The sequence below is a fragment of the Nipponia nippon genome, unplaced genomic scaffold (assembly GCF_047370975.1).
Source record: "Nipponia nippon isolate SJK-2023a ecotype South Korea unplaced genomic scaffold, ASM4737097v1 scaffold_9, whole genome shotgun sequence".
NCBI classification, from domain to species: domain Eukaryota; kingdom Metazoa; phylum Chordata; class Aves; order Pelecaniformes; family Threskiornithidae; genus Nipponia; species Nipponia nippon.
Genome location: NW_028262413.1, coordinates 30,844,148 through 30,862,322, shown reverse-complemented (window position 1 = coordinate 30,862,322; position 18,175 = coordinate 30,844,148). Strand labels below are relative to the sequence as shown.

The 18,175-nt window shown below is 43.5% G+C and overlaps 1 protein-coding gene across 2 annotated transcripts in view; it reads right to left on the bottom strand.

Annotated features, from left to right (window-relative positions):
* RORA (RAR related orphan receptor A) overlaps positions 1 to 18,175 on the bottom strand; it is a 391,671-nt gene that overhangs the window by 62,133 nt on the left and 311,363 nt on the right. The window contains exon 1 of one of the 2 annotated variants that reach the window (XM_087743342.1): positions 14,276 to 14,531. The exons of the other annotated variant lie outside the window; for it this stretch is intronic. Coding sequence (XP_087599468.1) covers positions 14,276 to 14,306 — 31 coding nt within the window. The 5' untranslated portion in view covers positions 14,307 to 14,531. Of the gene's footprint in view, positions 1 to 14,275; positions 14,532 to 18,175 lie in introns of those variants that run through there. 2 annotated transcript variants of the gene reach the window in all.

Genomic DNA, 18,175 nt, shown 5'->3' with positions numbered 1-18,175 from the left:
TGTAAAACTTCCACCAATGAAAATATGCTTGGCTAACAAAAACTTACTCAAATTTAGAAATAATGCCTTAGCCAGTGCACAGCAGTGCTTCTCATGTGGGATACACAGCTTTATGCCAGCTTTGGACATGCTCCTAGAACTTTACCTTTGGGCTCCAAGGAGACAAGTTGGACATCTGTGCATGTTGCCCATTCAGAATATTCATTCACACGTAAAGAGATCCCACCCACTGCTAATACAAAATTTGAACTTAGCATAGTTACCAAATCGCTAATAATGCGGCAGCAATCCAAGAAAAGAAGTTAAGCTACACAACCCCACATTATTTTTTGTTCGCATCTCCCTAAGAAATTTTTCAATTCAATTAAAGGGAGAGAGGGGGAAGTATTGAAGGATTTCATTTTGGGATTTTGATTTTATGAGTTGCTGGCAACTCTCCCTGTGCACGCATGTACACACGCTCTCTGAAACAGCAAGTTATTAACTTGACAGTTCAGGTATTTTAAAGGTGGGAAAAACAGTCTCTAAAGAGTTAGTTAGGTTTTTTTAAATTCAAAAGTAAACTCTTTCAGAAGTTCCTTCAATTTAGCATATAAATTGAATTAATTTTATTAGTCTTCCTAAACTGTAAAGCTCTTGTCTCTTCCAAACACACTCTATGCCAGCCAGCAGGCCAGGACTTGACATACTCGAGTGAGGAAACCTCCACCTTCTTTTAACAACACAGTACAAACATGTCTGCTCTTAATTCCTCATAGCAAGGTACACACACAGCCATTACATTTACTTGAGAGCAGTGGTCACTATTTACAACCAATTATTATCATTTCCTGAGAAAAGGCTTGATTTCAGCGTGCTGAGCATCCTCTATTCTCCCCAATGCCCTTGTGTGCAGAAGCGAGCAGTGCTATGAGAAGGACTCAAGCATGCAGATCCAGGTAAAGCCACTTGGTCGGTAAAGCTCTTCAAGTGCAGCTCACTGCTCCCCATCAACAGGGCGAGGCAACAGATACAGAAACAGGCCCCCTTAAAAATAGCTATGCTATATTTTTCTCGAAACAGAAAAATATGAACCTATTCTCCCTGTAACGTCTTCCTCAAATCGCCAAGAATTAACGTTTCTGAAATGCCGGAAGCTCATAGTAATAGCTCCTTCCTCCTTGGCCACAGGGACTCATCACGGTACACATACTGTCCCAGGAAGGAATTCTTCCTCCAGGTAATGCTATTGCAATGGGGTAGCGGCAAAGGATTTGATACAAGTTTTAAACACATTTCCGGAAGAATAATTCATTCACGTATCATCACGTCCACCCTGACCTCTACATGTACAACTACCGCACCTCTTTACAGTAACGTTATAGAAGACCCTGACTTTTCCAAAGAGATACTTACAGACTACTTGCTGACAATTATTTCTAGGTCTCAAAGCAAACAAGACAAACAATGGCACAAAATCAGTGATCTGTTTCGCATGTCAAGCAACAACTTAATTATTAGAACGAATGTATTTAAAGCACAGTATTAACAAAACGAACATTTTAACAACATTTAACCTGACACTGTTTTAAAAATGTAAGAATATAGTCTAGGGAACTATCAGAACATCAACTTGAAGGTAGTACGGAATATTGTGACTAGTAATATCAAAGGTGTTTACAGCTGTTTCATTGGCAAAAGAAAGCGCTAAGCACACGCCTGAGCCTTCACAGCTCCCCCTGTCCTGGCCTTCTTGAGAGCCTTCTGTCCTTCCCCCAAATGCAAATGCTGGTCTCTCCTGAGGTGCCCAAATTGTTATTTTCAAGCCTCCATGTCTTTACACAATTCCCAGCAGTTCTTCTTTGCCTCTTACATTCTGACTTCTGTTTACTGATGCACTACTTCTCTAAATGTAGTAGCACATCAATTAATTATACAGCAGTATGCCTAATCAGGTTTCCCTAGGGTTTTTAACAGAAACCCTTTGTATTTCTTAATGGTTCCATAAGATTGTAACTATTTTTAGTTCTGCAACAAAAGAAGTAAGAGTCTGCTGACAATACTATCTCCATAAAGGAGAAACTGGTATTAAAACCGTTGATCCAAGCACAGTTGAACTTTGGAGAATTCAGATTTAGTCTAGATTTTATGATTAACATTTTTATGTACCACATAAGCAGTCAGCACTTATAGACAAGAAATACAAATGAAGACGACTGGAACTGAAGAACTGATGTGACCTACTTTACGTTTTAATATTAAAACAGATACATTCAAATTAATAGCAAAGCCTCCCCTACCTTCAACACAATGCTACCACCAATTGGTCAACAGCAATCCAACAATTTTCTCTGATCAATTTCTCATGCCCTGCCTTGTTCTGAAAGAGAACATGTGCTCTAGATACCCAAGATTACTTTTCTTTAGTTCTAAGGCAGACATCCACAAACCTTCTCATTAATTTAAGGGCATATTCAGGATTAAAAAAAACAAAACAAAAACAAACCAAAAGAACAAACACCAAAAAAACCAACCTACAACAAACTAAAAGCCCAAATCAGAAAAAATACATCCAGCTTCCACACTACAAAAGCTCAGAAAAAGCAGTAAAAAAAAAAAAAAAAAAATCAGTTTGGTGGCCTTTTGCTGTGCCAGAGCTGGTCACCTTTTTGGCCAAATTGTGTCTTGTATTAGGAGGGGTCATAACTAAAAGTAGACAGCTGCCTTATTATAAAAGTGTTATTGTCATAGAATCATAGAAGAGCTGACGATGGAAGGCACCTCTGGAGATTGCCTGGTGCAGCCCCGGCTCAAAGCAGTGTCAACTACAGCTCAGGATTGTGTCCAGTCAAGGTTTGGATATGTCCAAGAATGGAGACTCCACACCCTCTTTGGGCAACATGATACAGTATTTGACCACAGGCATAATAATATATAGAAAAAAAAAATCAATCCAAAAATAGACATTTAGCTTCCATTTATGCATTTTATGTACCTTTTGCCCATCCTCCCCCACCCAGTGAAATGGCAGCGTTGCATACGTACTTCCTATCTGGCACCCATATTTATACACTTGAGTCACACCGCACACAGAAACAGCGCTGCTGACATCATGTAAGCTCAGACGCTCTTACCTAGTCTATTGGCAAGACTGGATTCTGAGACACTGCTTTTAATTCTTAATCTTACCTATTCCCCAAATCAGAAGTGAAGATGTGCCAGAGATAATTTCCACATTATGAAAGCAGCTCTCTCTAGCATTCCACGGGGACCTGTCTGCAAGGATGAACTGTATCTCTACACGGTTCCTTTTGTCCTGTATTTGTTCTTTGATGTACAAATATGCCACAGACTAAGCGGTGATCTCTTTGATGTTGAACTTTTATACTTTATTGCAACTAGCGTGCTTACAAGAGGAGCTGCCAGTCATTTTGCCTTCTAAACATTCAAATTTCATGAAGCACTTCCTTTATGAATCAGATTTCTTAGTAACTTGTTTTCAGAATTTCCACAAGAACCGTGCTCCTTTTCTGCAACAATAACTTGATTGAAAACCAAGATCTGATCAGGATTTTCAAGTATTACAAATTAATACAAGCGTTAGCTAATATATCTGAATGTACTTAACGTGAAGTATAATTACCTAGTCAAGTATGCATTTCCTCAGTTTCTTTTAGATAATTCGGGCTAGTGCCTGGACTCCAGCAGTGACCAGGAGTAGTTGCACTGGGAACAGTGTAAAGCCAAGGCAAGCATTTAGCGGTACACCTCTCCGGCTTCTCTGCCAGCCGCCACTAGTTTACAGTTCAGGGACTTCCAGAGCCAGAGGTAGCCTCTGCAGTATAGTTTTACATAATGCAGAGTGTATACATAAAATTCTAGACCAACAATACCAAGGCAGATTACGTTACAGAGTTAGTTACTTCTGTGACAAAACACTAATCAATGTTGGTGGGAATAACACGTTATAAAGTGCAAATTTACCACCAGTACATGCTAGAGCTGCAATGTGAGACATACGAAAGAGTTTCCATTCTGAAGCACTTTTGCAAGGGCTTTTAAATCAATCTTAAAAGCAGAAATTCTTTGGAGTGAGATTTTGCCATTCAGAAGATCTCTGCTTTAGAGTGACCTTTATGTTTGGCTATTTTTCCCTTCTGTAAATATAAACACTGTGGTTGAGAGGGAAAACATCACAGGAAAATTAGAATATTTTGGAACAGTGACAGCAAGGAGGGAACATTTCCCCATACTGAGCTCTAGGTTTCCACAACAAAATCAGTACTGCTACTGATGCTCCTCTCCAAGCCAGCTAGTTTAAAGATACATCATCAGTCTACAAGCCAGAAAAAATGCACTACTTCCAACATTTTAATTTCAAGTTAAAATTTTAAAGTGAGGAAACCATATTATAGCTTAGTCATCTTCCGTAAGAGAGAAAAAAAGAATCTAAAATGAAACAGATTTGTTATAGATACTGATTCCTCTTTTTCAAAAATACCTAGCAGCTCAGTAACGAAAAGCACGTGTTAAGAGCTAGATGCATTCAAAGGAGGGAGCACTCTAGCACTAGCCATGCCAGGCAGCCAGGTGCTGCACTCCACCTTTCTGGCTGGGAACTGCTAAGTTATTCCCAGAGATACCAGCAGATTTTTAAGAAACCTGGTTAAATAGAGCCAGCTGCAGCAATACCGGAAACATCAAATTTTCAGGGCCTTTTCAGGTCCAGGCAAAAGTCGGTTCTCAGCGCTCACCCACATTCTATAATGTGCAGTAAAATAACCCACCAAGAAAAACGCAAGGGTGAAATATTGCTCGTGTTACTGAGAGGTTTCACACAGAGTTTCCATCGAAGTGTCCCATGCAGGAGGCAGGAGAGAGAATTTTGATCGTCCTTGAAGAGAACAATAGGAAAATCAATTCCTTTATTTAGCTCCCTCCACTGACCCACTCCAGCCCCTATGCCTTAGCACCAGCCCAGAGCCTGTCCCCGCTTCTGGCTGCCACAGGTGCTGCCAAGCACTGCTGCTCTCCCTGCTATCACTGGGGAGCATCTGGGGAGGGAGGAATGCTCTGGGCCTGTCTTCCTCAGCCATTTAGAAGGCGCCTATGTATATGAGGTTTCTCAAATGAAACATCTCTGGCTCTTTAATTAACCTGTCTGGGTTTTTTATTATCTGTTGATACAAGAACCTATCCAGCAGTTATAAACATCTTTATGTACTCATATTTTAAGCAAATACTTCTTTTAATTCAATAATGCACCCACGGTACAAGAAAAACTCTAGCCAAAGCGTAACACAATACATCTCTGTCAATCTAACAACTGCTGAGATGTCCCTTTGAAGGGAAACAACGCTGAGCGTAAGCTCAGCTACTACAGACGATCGCTAACAACCTGCCCCTCTCTGCATGGGAGCTTGACCCTGCAGCGATAGTTGCAAGCACACCTCCAAAACCCTAGAGTGCTCCAGCCTGATGTATGAGGCCTAGTACCAAACGGCCGTTTCACTTACATTTATATTCTCCAAAACTGGGCAAACATTTCTACAGTAAACTAGAAGGAGCTAGTCCAAGGAGGGGAAAAACCAGTGGCAATCTACAACAAGCAGTCTTCTGCAGTGCAGAAGATGGGTTTATTAATTCCCAAACTGAGCTTCAAGCAATCACAATAAATTTACTAGAAAAATGTGTGTTTTCCCACAATAACTACTCTGCCAAATCAAACACAGACGAAGATGAGGTAATTAATTTAGCTGAATGGAAAAATGCACCCTTTATGAGTAACGTGACAGTTGACACAGGAAGAGAGCAGCTACTGCTGCTCCTGTCAAGTAGGAGAGCAATTTATACCGTTCAAATGTAAGTCAGAATTAAAGCATGCAAATGCCTATGTATAGAAAGGAAGCTCCAAGTGTTCTGATGACCAGGGATTGCTTTTTACCGGCTTTCTACACTCTACCTAGACTAAGGGCTTCAGGCAAAGAGCACCTGAGGCTTAGAGAGAATTTAACCTTCTTTTGGGGTGAGAAGAAGATAAATGACACTTCCAATCATGTCCCATTAGGCACAGGGCCAAGTGGAGGAGGCTAGACAAGAGAGCACTTCTCTCCTCAGAATTAAGAGTGAGGTAAACATCAGCTCATGTAAGTTTTAGGCTGCTTAACCCATGGCACAGTATCAACTCCTGAGACCCCCGGCAGTCTCACAAGAGGTGTGAATTAAGTGCCACTTGCAACTTGATTTCTAATTGGACGTGTAAATTGTACTACATCCTAAACACCAAATGATACTTGGATGAAGGGAGAAACCTGCTGAGCCAATCCCGACTTTCCTGGTGTTTTGGAGAAAGAGGTTGAAATTCAGTACCACAAACACATGCCCGAGCACAGCCTTGTCCCCTTTCAAACTGCAGTGGAGACTGAAAACCTGAGACCCTGCATACAATCCTATTCCCACTGTTCCGGTTCATCTATTCTGAAATTACTATTTAAAAGTAAGACAATTCTGTCCAAAATAGAAGTGAGCTAAAACAAACACGGCTTTCAACTGCATTTCACACGCACACCACTCAGCCTTTTAAGATTATTTAACTAAAGCAGTTCAAAATACCACCCGACCTCACTTGTATAACTTGGTATATAGAAAACCTCCATGCCCCAGATGCCTCCCCCTTTGCCTCTGTGGCAGAGAGGCTGATGCACCAGCAGAACCAAATACGTCAGTTCTCGGTATCTGTGAGAGCTGGAAGCAGAAGCCATGGCCATACTGCATCCTTCCCCAGGTTTCTGTTTCATGCAGTTAACAAAATAACAGCAAGAATAACAAAGTCTTTAGAACTTCAAGAATACTAACCAAACAGCACATTACAGAAGACAGCATGTGCAAATGGTGACAGGACCTTTTCCTTATTTTTAGTCGACAGTGCAGAAAGTATTCTCAACGTACCAGGTGTGAGCAGAGGCAGCAGGAGGCCCAAGCACACCCCGCCGTGGCCACCCGCTGGGCCAGGTGCCTGCAGCGCCTCTGACGAGCACCGCCTACAGCCAGTGAAAAGCAACCCTGGCACGCAGGAGCATGGCCCATGGTACTCTGCCAACCAGACAAAACTCCAGTTTGCGGTCACTTCAGTTTGAAAGAACACTCTGACAAACCCTTTGTCACAGTGCATCTGTCTATGTAAAGATTTAATGTCACTTTTCCGCCCCCTTGTTTGAGAATGATCGACTTCTTCTGAAGTGCATAAATAAAGAGTCATGCAGGTGGTTTTACGAAGCACCTTGTCCCAAGATTCAATGGCAATAAATAGCACAGTATTTCAAAGAACACAAACATTACACAATAATTACATGGCTGATACCCTGTAAGTATGCTGACTATTCTATTTGCATTGTTCAGAAGTGAAGAGGTTAGACTTATTTACATCCAAGTAGCTTTAATTAAGTTTTAAGATAAATGCTCTTAAAATGAAAGCTGGGATGATTATACCTCTCTCGACATTGATTTTAGCCTAGATGGCTATGTATGTAGCATGACAAAAGGCCCAAAGGCTGGAATCGCACAAACAGAAGAGCCACAAGCTATGGGTCCTGCATCACTCTCCACCGCATAGGAAAGAAAACAAAAAATACAGTGAAATCATGACCTTATTGAAGTCAACTGCTTAAGTGTAGTGGAGCCAGGCTGTACATTAAAGCGTGGCAGCAGCGGGTGCTGCTGACCACTGCAAGTTCACACGAAGATGAACTTCACAGCTGCATTCACTAACAGCAGTAGATAAACAGGCTACGTTTGATGGTGAGGGCAGCAGGCTACTCCTCCCAACAGTGCTGTAGAACCCCCAGGCTTTTTGGGGGGACTCATGCACTTGTAAGAGCTTTAAATGTCAGAGATTCACATTAGGCTGCATCCAAAGAGCGCAAGGAACATCAGCCGTCTCAGCTCCATGGCTAGTAACAGCTTTGGCTTTGTGCTTCCGAGCAGACAGTACAGACACGCAAAGCCAATGGCGGTAGGGTGTAAGAGAGAGGCCCTGACATTCGCAACGCTGGGCTCAGATTTTCCTGGATATCCATTTGCTCCCATCAGCATGAAGGCTTCACCTTCCCCCGACACCAAAAAGGAAAAGGGAAGCAAATGCTAATTTAATTACATTTTTCCACAAGAATGGGAATCTGTGTGGGAACCTGTACAGGGAGACAATCTCAGCGTAGAGCGCCGGTACCGCAAGGGGCTCTCTCCAGCGCGATGACTTTTCCAAGTCCGTCCGCAAGCTCCCTACTGCAGCTAACCCCCCCTCTGAAGAGGGGAACAGCACGACACCCCGTGAGTCACTGCCGCCCTGAGTCACTCCCTGGTGTTCTCAACATAAGGTGCAGGCAACTGGGAAGCAGCCTGAAACTGCAGCGAGCTTGCCAACCTATATTTCGCAGAACTTCTTAGCCTAAATGCCTCTAGCAAAAAAAGTGAAGGAAAAAAAAAACCTGGGCAAACTAAAGGCTTTGTTAACCACACGCAAGGCTCCCTTTAAAACAGTATGAAGCATAAGAAGAAAGTCCATCTGCCAGATCCCCTAACAAGGCTTTCTGCTTCAACATTTCGGTCTGTGGTTTATTTTTTTTTTTTCACCCAACAAGCAGAGAGGTCTGCACTGTATAGAGTCACCTTTTTCTCATAACATAGCTATTCTTGGAGGACAGAATCCTCCCCTGTTAATGTTTATTGCAAAAAAGAGAAAAAAGCTGATCTTCAAAAAGGAACGAGAGGTTTAGAAGACAGTTTCTGCACCATTAGTTATGTGCATATCCCTTAGATATCAGTCCCCAAGGAAAAGACAAATCGCAAAAGGAGAGAACTACTGTTTGTTTCATCTCAGGAGTTATCAGCTGTAATTGCAAATTACAGCTCACAGATAAGCACAAGAAAGGTGAATATTTATTTTTTCTCTCATTACAAATGAAAAAAAAACCAGAATAACATTCTAAAATGTATCAAGTCTGACTAATAACTAATTCTTGTCATACACAGTTATTTTGCACACTACAAAAACTTATCTCATAGGAATGCAAAGAAAAAAAAAAAAAAACATGCTGCATCTCAACTTCCTTTAATACTAGATAGAGAATTGCTAAGTCAGACAAAGTTGCACGTATCTACTCAGGAGAGACACAAAGATTTGACAGTTTTGATTTAGTATGTATCATTTAGAAACAAATATACCAATTTAGAATTCTGTTGTGTAGTGAAGATGAAATACAACCCTGTCAGTAATTAGTACATGATAGGGATCATTTCTATACTGTACTGTAGGCAAGAGAAGCAAGAAAGAAGATTTAAAACCCCTTAAGGTTAAAATTGAGTGCTACATCATCCTAGGAAAAAAAACAAACATGCAAAACTCTCTATAATGGGGAATGAGTAAAGAAATCAGTCTTTTTCATGCACATTGGGGAAGTACTCAACATAAAGAGGACTCAGTTCTTGACCAAGGTCTCTAGACACTACTCCCCGAACTAATAAATGCCAATACAAACATTCACCTCCCCACTGCAGAGCCAAGCTGCAAAGCTGCAGGCCATTACCCTGCATCACATGCTGAACCAGCTGCCATCTCCCCCCAGTCCCCCACATCAGCTCACTGGATAAAACATGACGACATTTCATATTTGTGCAGAGCCCACACCCCAAGCCCCAGCAATGCTTAATTGCCCACCTCTACAGCCTTACCCCTTCAGGTTGTTTGTTTTGGTTTTGTTTGTTTGTTTTGTTTTTTTAAAGGGTACAGAAGTCCTTGCATGGTGTCCATAGACCAGTTCAGTTTTGCCCCAATTATTCAGAATTATCCTAGAATTATTTTTAAGCTGGTATTGCCAGCCAGTTATAACAGGCTCACCGTTTTAGCTAGGCAAGAGCTGTACATAAGCTTAAAGAGTTTGATCTAGTGAGATGTTCAGCACCCACAGTTTTCGCTGACTTAAACAGGACGTACAGATTCTCCATACTTGAAAGGAGTGTCCCCAACTGAGACTTGTAGAGAGCGTGCAACTGCCTTTGATTATCACAGAGTGAGACGTAAAGACAGATTTCCTCTTCTTTTATACTTGCAAATCTTGAGAGTCTTTTCAAAGGGCCTGAAAGTACATTTCAGCAATAAACCTCAAACCAATCTTATCCTGTGAATATGATGCAACAAATGTCTTAGGTACAAGTAAGTCATTCACATCAGTCATATGAAATTAAAGCAGCAAGAAAGCAACCTCTCAGCTAGCAATTCCAAAGGCCAGATTCTGTTAATATTTAGTCAACAGAAGTTCCGTACCAGGGTATTTGCTAAATTGGATTTAACTTTCAATAGTGCCACAGCGAAGGCAAATTTAAACATACTTTGTAAAGTAACTTTTTTTTAAACCTATGGCAAGATATTTTTCCACAGGCAGTTGTTTACTGGTGAAAAACACAGAGTAATTACCAACGTGCTGGCAGGTTGGTGCCAAGAAACACGACAAAAAAACATGTCAAAAGGTCAGGCTTGGCAGACTCCAAAAAGCTCACCCGCAGTAAGCAGTACTGCGTAAATCTGCAGACGGATGGCCTCCGAGCAACCTGGCTCTGCCGTGTCCGGAACGTGGAGGCTGCTGCAAGTAAAGCACACTCCCTTCAGCGCTACAGTCAGGCAGGGAGGGAAATCCTGCTTATCTGCCCAGCTGCAGTTTAGGTAGTCAGAAAAAATACAGTAAGGTCCAAAAATCATGTGCGCTATTAAGGAAACCAACAGAGTCTATTTCCTTAAACAGGTATTTTTAAATGATTGGATTTTCATACAGAGGCAGTGTCAGTCAGAAAACTAGCTATACTTCCAACAATCCAAGCACAGACCCCCAGAGTGAAACAATTTTCTTTACAACCAAGTAACAACTGATTCTACTCATCTGGTCTATCCTCCACAAAACAGCAACAGATTCAACTTTGTTGATGTCCACACAGCAGAAGTCAGGATTAGTAACTCAAATTCTACCTTAAGAGCTAATACACGCCAGTACAAAAAGCTTAGGAAACTTACATCTACTTTCCCACAAATCTCTATTTAGAAACGTCCATATGAAGGGTAGTAAAACTATTGCTACGTTCATTTTCATACTTTATAAACTCATCAGCAGACCAAACCCTTCTGTCTGAGCCTGGTGATAGTACAAGACAAATACTTCAGCTCTCACCAATACTGGGCCTGATTCACCCCTGGCTCTCTACAAAGTAGGTACCAAAAAATTGCAAAACACCACACTTCTGAATCTAGCTCCCTCTGTCTTGGGCTCACCTCCAGTTATGTACTGGCCTGACAACCGAATCCATGTTTCTACTCCAGCGCAGAGCATTTGCTCACCAATTCACTGCACTTAGTACTATTGTCCTTGAAGTCAACCTTGAAGCTTCTGCCAGCGAGGACTCTCGCAGGAATAAGATCTGTACCAACGAATATGCTAGTGAAATTATCTGATTCCTTTACAAACTTTTACTGGTAAGCACATAAAATTGCACTCTGCCCTAAAGCTATCAGCTGGTTTACTGGTCTGCATATGTTATAAACTAAGAATGCAAGGCTTCCTGAATCCTCTACGCAGACTCACAAGAGCTGATAAATAATTTTTAAAAGCCCATCAATCTATTAAACACTTACGCAGTCGTTATGAACTTCAATGCTTCACCACTGCCAATTTGCGTAGAAACAGATGGAAAAAAACCTCTTTCCTCTCTGCTGGAAACCAGAACGTTACATCACGCAGCTCGTCTTAAGGACATGTCCAGCCTCTTCATTGGGCTACTCTGTTTTCCAGCTCTTTAAGTGTACTAGCGCAGCTCTTGGTGTGCCGACAGCTGGCCAAAATCTTTACTCATTCCAACCTGTGTATAGTCTGGAAGTCAGATGACTTTTCAAAATGAAAGAAAGCACCTTTGCCAGAACATTATGTTGCATGAAAAATACGACGACTTGCAAATTAGTTTCACATCATATCAATTTGGGCTACCTGAACAGCAGTAGGAAAGGAATTACTACTCTTCTTTTTCATTAAAAAAAAAAAACAACCTAATATGGAAATCTGTAACATCCCATATTCTCCTGCAGACGGTAATTTTCTGCACTTTAACTTCAGAACTGTAAAAGATCAGAAGCACCAAAAGATGCCATTACAGCACCAAGAATAAATAAAACATTCAACTCACCTACACATTTTACATTTTTCCCTTGTACCTTTGAGCTTATATAAAACTGCATTCCCTATGCTACTGGTCTACTTCTCTCAAATCACAATATTGGACGGTAGGTCTATGATTTCACGGCAGTCAGAGGTCACCCTAAGTCAAATACCACCACATTTCCTCCAGCTGAACCCTGTCCAGCAAATTAGAGAAAGGATAAGAAACCAAGAAAATGTTTCAATGCACTAGAAAACTAAATAGTGTGAAATCTAAATGAAATGTACCGTAGAATTATTCCGTAAAAAGTAGAAAGACCTAAGTATTTTCATAATCGAGCCATTAGGAATTACACTTAAAAACCCAAAAGTTGAACTCTGCCAAGATTTTACATCAGTGTGGAAATTGGTTTAAATGAAACTAGCAAGAAAAAAAAAACAGAACAACAAAGTTGAGTTGCTGAAAATCATGTGCCTGCTCTTTTACAACACACCTTAAGTCTCTGTCCAGAAGCATACAAGGCAATTACACCCTCCAATTTTTTTAAATTTGTGTACTTTCCTTCTTTTCTTTTTTCTTTTTTTTTAATTTGTTTATTTGATTTCATGGTTCTAACAGGCTTGTAAGGGATCTGCTGAGAAACTCTTATCAGAATATGTAGAATTCTAAGGGACTGCTAAAATATCCATGTAGTTTGCACTTAAAAAAAAAATGCATTTCCTTTTGTTACAGATGCAAGTATTTGAATCAACCCAATTACATTTTCTTGCCAAATACATTCAGCATGGCTAATGATTAATGAATATAGTGCTTTTCTTTTTATTCACATAGGCTTCTCTCCAAGAAGAAAAAGAAGCCTGATAATTGAAAATTACCGTGCCTCAAACACTATGCTGCTATTGGTACGCATTACCTACTGCTCTTGCAAAGTGGAAAAAAAAAAAAAGAAACAGTCCCTAGCTGAAGTAGGATTCAATCTTCTTTTTTCAAGTAGTTATTTTTAAAACGAGAAACTTTACCTACAAAATCCATGAAAATATTTTAAAGAGTACAGATTTAGTATTTTAGTGGGGGCATTAAATTCAAATGTCAACAGCGATACTCTTTAGATTATTGTATTTAAATAAGATGGTTACTGGTTTTAGATAAAAAAACCAAACACACAAACAACTATGACTTTAAAATTGCTGCAATGAAAAGTTCTACTGTGGACCTCATTTTATTAGGAAACAGGGCAGACTGAAAGCATACCTCTAAACTTTTGATTTCTCATAAAAAACTTCGTTTGCCTCTCAGTCTAACATTGCCCCTCATTAAGGACTAAATCAGCATGCAGAAAAAAACTGCAGGTTTAAAAAAAACCAGAAAGTAGCTCTGATTTTTTCCTTTTATCCCAAAGCGCCTTTTAAAAATGAGCAGCTATCTCTTAAGATAGCATTTTAGCCCCATCAGCTACCTACAGGATGCTGCACGTCCTTTTCCCGCTTGCTAGAGACAGATTTTACAGTACGTATTTTCTACACGGGTTCGTGGAAAGATCAGACAGCTCGTCTCCGCTTTACGCGACTCCAGCCACGTTAACCGTAACCTCTCCCTCCGAAGAGCCGTGCTGGCAGATAAGCTCTCTTACCCTCTAACTTGCGCGCAGCGGTGTAAAGTGCAGCGGCTCCGCGGGGTTACCGCTCCGCTCCGCTCCCTGCGCGCCCGCCTGCACCGAAACACCGCGGCAGCGCAGCGGCGGCAGCCCCCGGCGCTGCCCGGCGCTCGGTGGAAGGACTGAGCCGCCCCAGCCCTCCGACAGCTCCTAAAAACCTCCCCCTGCTCCAGGGGCCGCCCGGCCGGGTCCCCGCGCCGGCTGGCGGGGCAGGCACCGGCAGCGCCGCCCCTCGGCCCGGGGCTCCCGCAGGCCGCCCGGGGGCGAGCGGGGCCGCCCCGCATCAGCGGGACGCCGAGCGGTGGCACCGGCGCTGGGAGAGGGGAGGCCACGGAGCGCGGGCACTCCCGTCAGCTCCGCGGCGGCGCGGCCGCGGCCCCGGCGCTCCCGGGCCGGGCTCCCCCCCCTTCTCCGCGGCGCGGCGCGGCTGCTCCCGCGGGCTGCGCCTACCTTTCATCGCGGCGAGCACAAAACACATCATTTGTCAGGGGCGAAGCGGCGGGGAGCGGAGCGCGGCGGGCAGGGAGGCGGGGAGGGGAGGCGGGCCGGGCCGGGCCCTCGGCGTGAACCACCACCACCGCCGCCTCAGCAGCTGCCGCCGCCGCCTGCCAGCGGAGAGCCGCGCCGCGCCGCCATCCCCCGGCCCATATGAGGCTCCATGTGACCCGCTGACATCGCGCCAGCCCCGGCCCCCCGCCTTGTTTACACCGCTCGCTCCGTCCCTCCCCTGCCGGCGCCGAGGGGCGGCGCGGGCGGCCGGTCACGGGGCGAGCCCAGCCCGGCAGCACCGCCCTCGCCGGGCGCTCCGCCGGCCGCCGCCTCGCCGCCTTCCTGCCCCCGCCCCCGCCCCGCGGCCCTCCGCTCCGCGGGAGCGCCGCAGCCGCCGGCAGTGGGGGGCCCGCCGCGGGCCCGGGGGGGGGGGGGGCGGGGCGGGCGCGGCGGGTGCTGCCCGGCCCCGGCCGCGTCCCGCGGGGGAGCGGCCCCGCAAGCCGCCCTGGGGCGGCTCCTGCTGGCCCTCGGGGAACGGAGCCCGCAGTGCCGGGGTTCGGCTGAATGAGTTAGAGAGGAGCGGAACAGAGGGCTGGGCCCTGGTGTCGGTCCTGGCCGCCGCACGCCTAACTGAGCGGGCGATAACCGTCATCGCTTCTGAAATACGCGACAGCACCATCAGCTTGCCTCCCTTTTTTTCCCGGTCCTTGGCTGACGTTCACCTCCCCCCCCTCCCCCCCCCCCCCCGAAGGATTTGTAAGTGTTGTTTTAAGTAAAAAATAACCGTATTGAAGCTACACCTTGGCATAACACGACTATACACTTAATAGTCGTTGACTTGATGATCAAGTAGAACAGCATTTACATTTTAAATCTGTCTGGTGATGGGTTCATATTCTCTTAGGATTTACTTGGAACGTATGAAGCATTATACCACTGCTGGAGTTATTTTCATGTACTCCATAGCATCAGCTGTCACCGTACTGTCAGTTTGCGAGATGAAGTTTTGCATCATTGAAGTACACACATCCACACTACAAGAGGGAGAGCGCAAGACTGAACACAGAAAAAAAAACCCCAACCTATGGAAAAAAAACCAACACTTTGGTGAAAATTGCATTAACAAAACCAATATTTTTTCCAATTCCTGTCTTAGCCACTGGAAGAGTGTCACAAAAGAGAAAACTGCAGAAAAGCATTGATGCATTACAAGCTATTTAACAGGGGACAGAATATAACATTTCATAATAATTTAATCAGAATTATAAGCATTTAATGAAAATAAGACAAAGGAAAATAGATAAACAGAAGCCAGAGGAAGCATCTTAATATTTGAAACAAAGCCCTATACCTAGAAAGAGCCTTTATGAGATGAAGACACAGAAACAATCTGTTATTAAATGGCCCCTAATGGCTAATTCTTACTTATTTCTTTAATGAGTTCTTAATACAGCATGATATTACTTAAAAATGATTAGAAGCTATCCACGTGTACTCACCATTTATCAGTCTAGTCATTCAAGTCCCATTAATGCAAAACATTGTTTTAAATCTTCCTTATTTAAAAAAATTCCAAGAGCTAATCTGGTGCAGTAGTGTAAATTTAGCAGATATCTTTGGCATAAAGTTTTTGATCTGGGTTTGTCATCCTTACTTAGATTAAGCCATTCCTACCAATAGCACTACATGTATAGTGAGAAACGGCTCAGAAAAGTTACAGTGGCAGATCTGGTCCCAGATGGGTTTGTGTTCATGGAGTTTTATCCGCAGCACATGTTTTAAAGTTGCGACGTACTGCACAGAAACCTTACGGGACATCCTGGACTGAATCAAATACCACTAACAGTGCTGTTCAGAGCTCTTCAGAACCTGGAAAATGCTGCTTTTACACGTGGGCCAGCTGCTGCTGCTGCGGAATTTAGATGCAGTCAGGAAACTTGCAGCACGCACAAGAGAAAAGAATGATGTCTTAATATATTGTAATGTGGAGTTAGATCGTTGTAAACATTTCACTCTGACACAGCAAGTAATGTCAGACCTATGGCTTGAAAAATGTCACAGTCCATTAGTGCTAGTTGTCTTGTCAGACATTTAACCTTAAGGTACACAGCATTACATTATTACTGATCTGTATTTGTTTCCAGTCCAACTGAAATGCAACTGGTAATCTGTAATGACATCTGATGTGCTAAACGGCTTCAATAATAAGCAGGCGACACAGATTTTGCATTCTTACAAATGCCTTACAACGGTTGCTTCATAAAATTATAAAAGATGGATCATCAGACTTTTTAAGTGAGAAGAGCATACTTGAAATAGTCTATTATTTGTTATCAATATCCCATCTAAAGCCATCTGCTAACTCACTTTTGGGTGTATAAACACATCCACTTGCACTTTAGTTTTCTATCTTGGTTTGACCTCATTATGAAAATTCAATTCAAAATCCGTTTCCTCCCAATTTACCAAACTATTGCAATACTGAAAGCCTCACTTGAGTTCAGACGCTATATCAATGACAACACAAAGACAACGTGGCAGTCAAATAATACTTAGCTGAGTATTACAATTTACTCGACACGCAATTGCTCTCACTGGTTTGTACAGCAGGGTTTCACTTGACTTATATGAATGTTTCCTGTTTTCCAGAAGCTTGTATTCTATTGTGCTTTTACTTAAGCATTCAATAAATACCTGTAAAACACCGCAAGACTGCATACTCCTCATAGGAGTGAGAAACTACACCTCAGGTTACACACAATTCTTTCCTCCATTTCTGCATCCCAAGACCTCCTGAAGGTATCAAATCTACGTACTAATGGTTCAGACTAACTAGCGGCCTGCAGAGTAGACCCTCCGTCTACTGCGTCCATCCGTCGCGCCACCTTTTCTTCAGAAAAGACAGTAGTCGGTCGCAGGGGGACGGCTGGGCCTGCTACTCAGCATCCAAGCCACCATTGCTCCCTTCGCGGGGAGCATGCACGTCTCCCACTTACATACGTGCCCCCAAACATGGGTGGTTCCAAAACCGCGCTGCAGCTTGTCTGCGGCTCCAGCATGCGGCTATTTTGGTGAAATGGAAATATGCATTTCAGAGTTAGTGCCAGTGGGGAGCCGGCTCCTGGCCCCCGCACGGGGCTGGCCTGCTGCTGCCAGGGCGCGGCGCCGGCTCCCGCGCGGCCCTGACGCCGCGGCTGCGGGAGGCGCGGTGTGCTCCTCCTTGCGGTACGCCGCTCGTGAAACTGCCGGCGCTCGAGGGGGCCAGGAGGATGCGAGATGCGCTCCTGCCCTTTCACAACCGATAACAACCAGTCAAGGCAGTTGCGCGCTCGCCTTCCTTTGATGTGCCAGTCCCGAGGCCCGCCACGACCGCAGGAAGCCGTGAGCACTAAGGGTCTGCTACGGCGTAAACTTCAATTCTAACCACACTCAAACATCCAGGAACTATAAATGTTAGATTGCTAGTTTAAAGATGTTAACATATTGTGTAACCTTATCAGGATCGTTCTGTGTTATATCGATATAAAAGGTGTTCAACTTGTTAGCCTAACCACAAGCCTCCGCAACAACCTGAGGGAAACAACTGTTTCTAGCAACCTTTTCAACTTCTGCTAGGCAAAAAAAAAAAAAAAAAAAAAAAAGTGTTAAATTGCTAACAGAGAAAGGGAAAACACCTATGATGGCTATTAGCACTAGTCATCGGGGAACCAGTATTTAATTGAGTATTCTAACACAGGACAGAAAATATTGAAACACTCTCCTCCTCCACCTCTTTTTAAACCTACTGAGCAAAGTACCAGATTCAGCTTCCAAGATGAACCAGTAACTACTCCTAGCTACTTGTTCAAAGACATCCTCAAA